At 41.9% G+C, this 6,956-nt stretch overlaps 2 protein-coding genes across 2 annotated transcripts; both read right to left on the reverse strand.

The window, feature by feature from the left end:
* Positions 1-265: 265 nt before the first annotated feature.
* LOC109966224 (zinc finger protein 26-like) lies at positions 266-1,569 on the reverse strand. The gene is made up of 2 exons (XM_020610920.1): positions 1,271-1,569; positions 266-1,168 (listed from the first exon to the last, which is right to left on the reverse strand). Exons 1-2 carry the CDS (start codon positions 1,440-1,442, stop codon positions 516-518), a joined length of 825 nt encoding a protein of 274 aa, XP_020466576.1. The 5' UTR covers positions 1,443-1,569; the 3' UTR covers positions 266-515.
* A 714-nt stretch (positions 1,570-2,283) lies between these two features.
* tpi1b (triosephosphate isomerase 1b) lies at positions 2,284-6,473 on the reverse strand. The gene is made up of 7 exons (XM_020610950.1): positions 6,269-6,473; positions 4,036-4,159; positions 3,794-3,878; positions 3,505-3,637; positions 3,267-3,352; positions 3,085-3,172; positions 2,284-2,980 (listed from the first exon to the last, which is right to left on the reverse strand). The coding sequence occupies exons 1-7, from the start codon at positions 6,375-6,377 to the stop codon at positions 2,862-2,864; spliced, it is 744 nt and encodes a 247-aa protein (XP_020466606.1). The 5' UTR covers positions 6,378-6,473; the 3' UTR covers positions 2,284-2,861.
* Between the last annotated feature and the right edge of the window lie 483 nt (positions 6,474-6,956).

Raw genomic sequence — 6,956 nt, forward strand, 5'->3', positions numbered from 1 at the left:
GGTTAGTAGCTGAGGGCGCAGTCACTTGCCAGAAAAGAAGTACACGCTCACTACAGGAGACACTAGAGTGCCTCTGCCATGTACTACTGCCAAGTACTGTGGATTGATGGGAAATTATTAATGAAATGCTGTTACTGCCACCTACTGGAGCGCAGTGCAACTTCCCTCTTAGAAAGCAGAATACATTAAACAGTACCACAATGTTTAGAGCATTATTGATTTATTTTGTAAGAACACATTTACCATAATTTGCTTATAAAAAGTTATGTCAGTGAGTCTTACAATTTATTTGCACATAATTTACCGCAGTTAGTGTTTACACAAGGCTTAATAAGGTCCATGCACATTTTCCAACATAATTCTCAACTAGACAAGAAAACAAACATTACATTCTTTGTTAACAACTATTTGGTGTTTTATAATTAAATAATAGATGACACATGTAATAACAACATATAATAACAATATATTTGATCTACTGGACAAGAGAAATTTCACTGTCCCACTACAGAAGGTCATACAGGCATATTCTCCCTCTTGTGAACACTTCTCATATGTCTTCCAAGAGACTCCATCCATTTAAAGGATTTCTCACAATAACTACACACAAAGTGTTTCCCCTCAGTGTGGATGGTCTGGTGTCTGTTCAGAGCGCTTGTTGTGATAAATGTCTTTCTGCATATTTCACATCTGTATGGCCTTTCCCCTGTGTGGGTCCTGATGTGAGCTGCCAGGTGGGAACAGTTACTGAAACGCTTTTCACAAACAGAGCAGCTGTAGGGTTTCTCTTTACTCTCCTCGCTGTTGTTGTTGACGTGGTAGGGGTGGAATGGTAAGGTGTGGCCCTGCAGACTAGTTTTCAGACTGGAAGGAGATGAGATGAAGTCTTTTATGTCTGATTTAAGACCTTTAAGCTGCTTTGCATCGTGACCCTTCCAGAAATCTCTGTGGCTATTCTGCTGCTCCTCCTTGACCTGTGAGGGCTCTGGATGCTCCTGCTCCGAGCTGCTGCCACCGTCCTCCTCACAGTGCTGAGGTTCGGGAGCCTCCACTGCAGGAACTGACTGATGGTGCTGCTGCTGCTGCTGCTGCGGAGGGGGGTGATGATGGTGGTGGGGATGGGTGTGCTGCTGCGGCAGGGCTCCAAAGCATCTTTCTACCTTGGGATCTGAGGAAGAAACACAGACAACGAAATCACGATCGTTCAGTTTAACTAACAAATGTACAAATGCGAGAGATCTGGTTGTGATCAAATGCCATTCAAACCGACCTGATTTGAGAAGCTTCAGCTGCAACCTGAGACGACTGATTTCCAAATCCTTACAACGGCAAATCTCCTCTTTGTACTCGGCTATTGTCTTTTCAACAGCTCCAAATATCTCCTCCGCTGCTGCTGTCAGTCTGTCGTTGAGAAAAGCTTTCAGTGACTGCATTTTGAACATTATTAGAGCCAAGTAACCGCGTTGAGTTGCGTTATTAACGTATTTTTGGCAGTCCGTGAACGTCACGCTTCACTTGTAAACACGGACATGAGACCAGGCCGACGGAAAATGTTCCACTGGAGATACTGCGCCCCCTGGTGGACCGGGGGGCACGGGATTGATTGGCTAAGTGATATATTTAGCAGTTTGCTTTATGTTTTGTTTTTCTTTACTTGTATTTATTTTTCTCAACTGTTGATTTATTCATAATTACTAAAATGGTAATTTTTATTAAAACACATTGTAAATACAGTCGGTCTCTACTTTACATCTGTACAGTATGCTGTAGTCCAATTGCTCTGCATATAAAGTCTGCTTATATGATGCTTGTAATGTAAAGTAATGTAATTATCCTACAGGTGTTTACCCAATTATGTTTTAGCACTCAGGTCATAGTGATAGTGTTGTGCTGGACTGCATTGTATTCAGATGCTCTAATAATTTGCCCCCTTCATGTACTGTATGTAAATTGGAAAGACAAAAAAAAATGGAAAGACCTTTACATATAATGTGATTCAGTAAAACAGCACATGTAACACTGACCTCAGTAATGAAAATACTTCACTTTAAACATTTCCAACAGTGGCACCAAAAAAAAAAAAGGAAAACCCTAAACAAATGAGTGGTCTCTTCCAGGATGGCACTGCCTCCATCCATCCATCCATCCATCCATCCATCCATATCTCTCTCTCTCACACACACACACACACACACACACACACACACACACAACTATATGCAAGGTTTCACTGGAAACTCATGGGATAGACATCAAGGCAAAAGAAAAACAAGAGACACATCGAACCAGCCTCTGAACTGTTTATTAGAATGTTTCCTAACAGCCTTCCAACCCTTCAGCCATGACACAATAGGGGTAAAATGTAATGGACACTTCCCTCTTTACCACCGAGTGACCGGATCATGCTTGTCTACAGGGAGGTCAAAGCCACAGATCATAATTACACAAAAGAGACAACAGTAGTAAAAAGACAAATGTGACTGACAAAAGCTGAGACACTGCTTACAAAAAACAAAAAGTTGGTGAACTTTTCAAGTAAAGGCATGGATGGCCCATCCACCTCAGGGTGTAACCGTCTGTCTTTACAGCTTGAGCACTTGGTGCAGAGATTAGTATGCACACAGACTATTCTCAGTGGACTTGACTCTTTTCAGTGCATGTGTCAACCTGATCCTTTTCCTTAGGACAAAATATATTCAAAAAATAAAGAAAAAAGGAGGGAATGACATCATTACACAAATACTTTTAATAACAAAAAGGGAAGAGGGCTAAGTGCTGAGAGCGAGGGACTGTGAAAGTGGATCGTCTGAATGGAGTCAGCTTCTGACCTGGACACGGTCATGTTGCAGCTGCCTGGGCTTTTATGCTTTGGCATTAATGATGGTGACAAACTCTGGCTTGAGGGAGGCTCCACCCACAAGGAAACCATCAACATCCTTCTGGGAGGCAAGTTCCTTACAGGTAGCACCGGTCACAGAACCTGAGAAGAAGAACAGACTTGTGAGAAGAGATTTCTGTTGGAAATCAAAATGATGATGATTTTTCTGGTAAATACCAAAAGTAGATCTCATCCCTTTAACTGACCTCCATAAATGATCCTCACAGAATTGGCCACATCCTCTGACACATGGGTCTTCAGCCACCCCCTCAGTTTCTCATGAACCTCCTGAGCCTGCAATATCAAGCCAGAAACAGACATGATTATGGTTATAGTAAGAAATGAGTAATCATAAACTGGAAAATATTCAGTGGTTTCCAATATTTACCTGCTGTGGGGAGGCAGTCTTGCCAGTGCCAATGGCCCACACAGGCTCATAAGCAAGCACAACCTTGCTCCAGTCCTTTACATTGTCTGAAAGAGATGTGATAAGACTTAAATTTGTATTTTGCAAGTTTTCCTTTTTCGCACTCTAGCTTGCACAAACGTCTCCTGAAATGTGTATGGCAAAATCTGGACTCCCCCTCATGCATTTAAAACCTGTGGGATTGTCAGAAGCCCTGTACCTGCGATGACCTTGGTCTGTGAAAAGACGACCTTCTCCGTGATGCCGCCCTCCCTCTCATCCAGCTTCTCGCCAATGCAGGCAATCACACCGAGCCCATTCTCCAAAGCATGGGCCGTCTTCTGACCAATGAGCTAACAACACACAGGCATCCAGTCATGAAGTGTGCACAAAATGACGGGTTTAATGAACTCTTGTAGGAAAGGATGCAAGACGACCATTTTCTCAATATTATTACAGACAGTTACAAAGCTGGTGTAACTGAAAGATGATACTCATCCATAACATACTTCATCACTCTCTCCAAAGACGTGGCGCCTCTCAGAGTGACCCAGGATCACCCAGTTCACACCACAGTCCTTGATCATCGCAGGGCTGAGAGAAAAAAAAAAAAAATACAGTCTAATATACCGTGATATAAATTATTAAATAGTTTTTATTTGTGTTCCGAGCCAACAACCGGAAGAGTCTGCAAGTGATCATGGTGCTACTTTTCTGTTCAACCTTTGCTATTTTTGGAGACATGTCCTACCTGATCTCCCCAGTGAAGGCACCATGGGGAACTTTGTAGCAGTTCTGAGCAGCCACACCAAACTTGGGGTCCAACTTGGACCTGACAAAGTCAAGGTAGATTGATGGAGCACCACACACCACCTCTGTTAACACAGAAGATAATGCTTAGGTTATTTTAGAAGATTGATATCTAAAACCAAAAATTACTTTTGTTAAATACAAGATATTAACTGTACATATAAAAGAAACTGATATTAAAGTGGGTGTGAAGGCTAAACTAAGAATTATTCAATTCAATCACAAAATGGTAAACATGGGTTTGTCAGTGGCCACTATAATCACTAAACAACCATGAACTGCTGCAAGTACACAACCACATAATGTACTTTTCCCCCACAGCACTACATCACTTTGGGGATTTAAGGAATAAATTCAATTCCTTTCATTTATAGGCATAAATCAAGAATCCAACAAGCACAGGTCACCACCAAAATTAAGAATTAGGACTAGAAACTGCCATTGGTCTAAAAGTGACTGATAGCTCTTAAATGAACAATAACGTACAGCAAATAAATCCATCTTGTGTTTTCACATTCTATTTGAATTGGTATGTTTTGCACTGTAAGAAACATTTACCCTCAAACATGAGGTTACAAGTCAACAGCAGTATATTCTGCATGGGTCAAGCAGAGTACAGTAAAGTCAAGACACTGACATTCACAATGTAACTGTATCTTTGGGGTCACTAGAGTCTATATTAAACACCTCTGATTACTGGTTTGGTAAAGGTCATTTCTCCCCAGCCACACTCAGGCCCCTCTGCATTAAAAAGGTCCAAGTTCAGCCTCCAAAAGGTCAGCTACAAGGCTGCATTCTGCAGAAGGCAAGAGAAGGCATGAGCCAGAGTTCAAAAGATCAAATAAAACCATGTAAATATCCAACATGAAGAAAATCAGTCTGGGGAGGAAACAGCTGAACTCGGACTTTAAAGCTCAACAGAGAGGCCACTGGGAAAAAAAGCCTGATTGAATTTCAGTCCAACACTGTCGGGGTTGACTCATTATTAATGGAGCAAGGTCCAAGGATAGTCTGAACAGTGACAGTGTGTGTCTGAGCAGCCCAGGCCTGAGACTGGTGTACAAATACAGAAAAAGTTACTCATGCAACTTCACCCATTGTCAAGGCACACAAACACAGAGAAAAACTGTAAAGAAGAAGGTGTGGCAACACTTGGTGTTCCAATCAAATTTAAAAGACCAGCATGACATAAAGCCCTCCTCAGGAAAATACACAAGGAGTTGGATGTTCCATAAATAGTACAAGTATAGGGGGAACATCCAATCACATACACCAGACCCTGAAGAAGGATTTATGCCAAAATATTTGCATTAAAGGTTGGTCAGAACACTGCAAAGTGTTGCCAGGTCTTTTGCTTTTCTGGGACTGGTGTACACCATATTATAGCTGCATAACACCAATTTGCAGGAGGAGCACATCTGGCAGCAGAAACAGGCCTAGACACATTCATTATTCCATTGCTTGTGTTCAGCGGATTATGCACTGAAAACATCTGGTAGTGTATTAATAACACAGCCACATCTGTCCAGTTTGTCTCTCGTATGCAGAATGACAGAAAGCAGGCCAAATGTCTACTGATGCATTCAAGTAGCGATGGCAAAAACCCTCAAAGACGAGGTTACTTCAACTTACCTCCGTGATCGTCAAGTTTCGTTTTCCAGCAGCCCAAAAACTCCTCTTACAGACCTCTTCGATTAACAATGACATGCCAAGGACGCTCGCAATAGGTTACCGTATTGCTCATCTGTTTCTAGCCTCACTTGAACGCACCGTGCTCTTTCACAGCGGAGCGGAGCCACAGACTGGCTGCTGGACTACGTGCTGCTGCAAACGCACACACACCAGCGACATTACTAAAACTCCCTCCGTCTTTTATTCTTCGATTTCTGTCAGTCTGGGGTTCAGTGTTGGCTTAGTTGTCTTAGTGGACGTAACTTTACTGAAGCATGAAGTAAAAGAGGAGGTCTGTGATGCTAATGGTGTCTTTGATTTACCGAATGACCCAGCCATTTTGACTCTGGATGGAAATCCGGTTGTGAAATTAAAAGGGATGAAATTATACGAGAAAGTAACTAAAAAACCTGAAATGTGATATTATACAACAACTGACTAAATTGTTAACCGTACTAAAAGGACATTCGATGTATCGTTAACTATTTTCAAAACCCACTTACCGACATTGGAGTCCAACTTGGCTGCGTTCAGGGTCTGAATGAGATCCCCGAGGCTTTTCTTGTCGCCGTTCATCTTCCAGTTTCCGCCAACGAAGAATTTCCTGGTCATGTTTGCAGAATTTTCTAAGGTGTTTTCTGAGAATTAAACAGAACCGACGAGCTACAAAGATCCACCGTCTCTGGGGCGAGAGAGCGGACGTAAAGAGCGGCTCGGACTATTTATACACAGAGAGACTAAGCCCTCCTTTCGCCCACCTCCATTGGTTAATGGCGACACGCCTGCAAACGCGTATCCCCATTTGAGGAAGTGGAACAGTAGAATGTCGTGCTGCCTTCAAGCGCGGCATGTAAAAGTTTAACCCATATTGAGTTTTATTCGACAAAATCACGGATGTATTATATTCTGTGGACTGGCCTTGTTGGATTCTTGAATTTGTTTATGAATTAACTTAATTGAATCTGTTCCTTTAATCCCCATGGTGTTGTAGTACTGTGGGAAAAAAGTGCATTATGTAGTCTTGTACCAGGAAGTAAACAGTATGTTTTCAAGCAAAAATATCAACATATTCATAGCTCTGGTTTCTCAAATGTGAAAACGTATTTAATGGCATTTCATGATGTCACCAGGCCTTGTAGGATATAGTGATTTGGCATTTATCACTTTTTGATGCACAATAATCGAGATGAT

This window comes from Monopterus albus, unplaced genomic scaffold (assembly GCF_001952655.1).
Source record: "Monopterus albus unplaced genomic scaffold, M_albus_1.0 scaffold107.1, whole genome shotgun sequence".
NCBI lineage: Eukaryota > Metazoa > Chordata > Actinopteri > Synbranchiformes > Synbranchidae > Monopterus > Monopterus albus.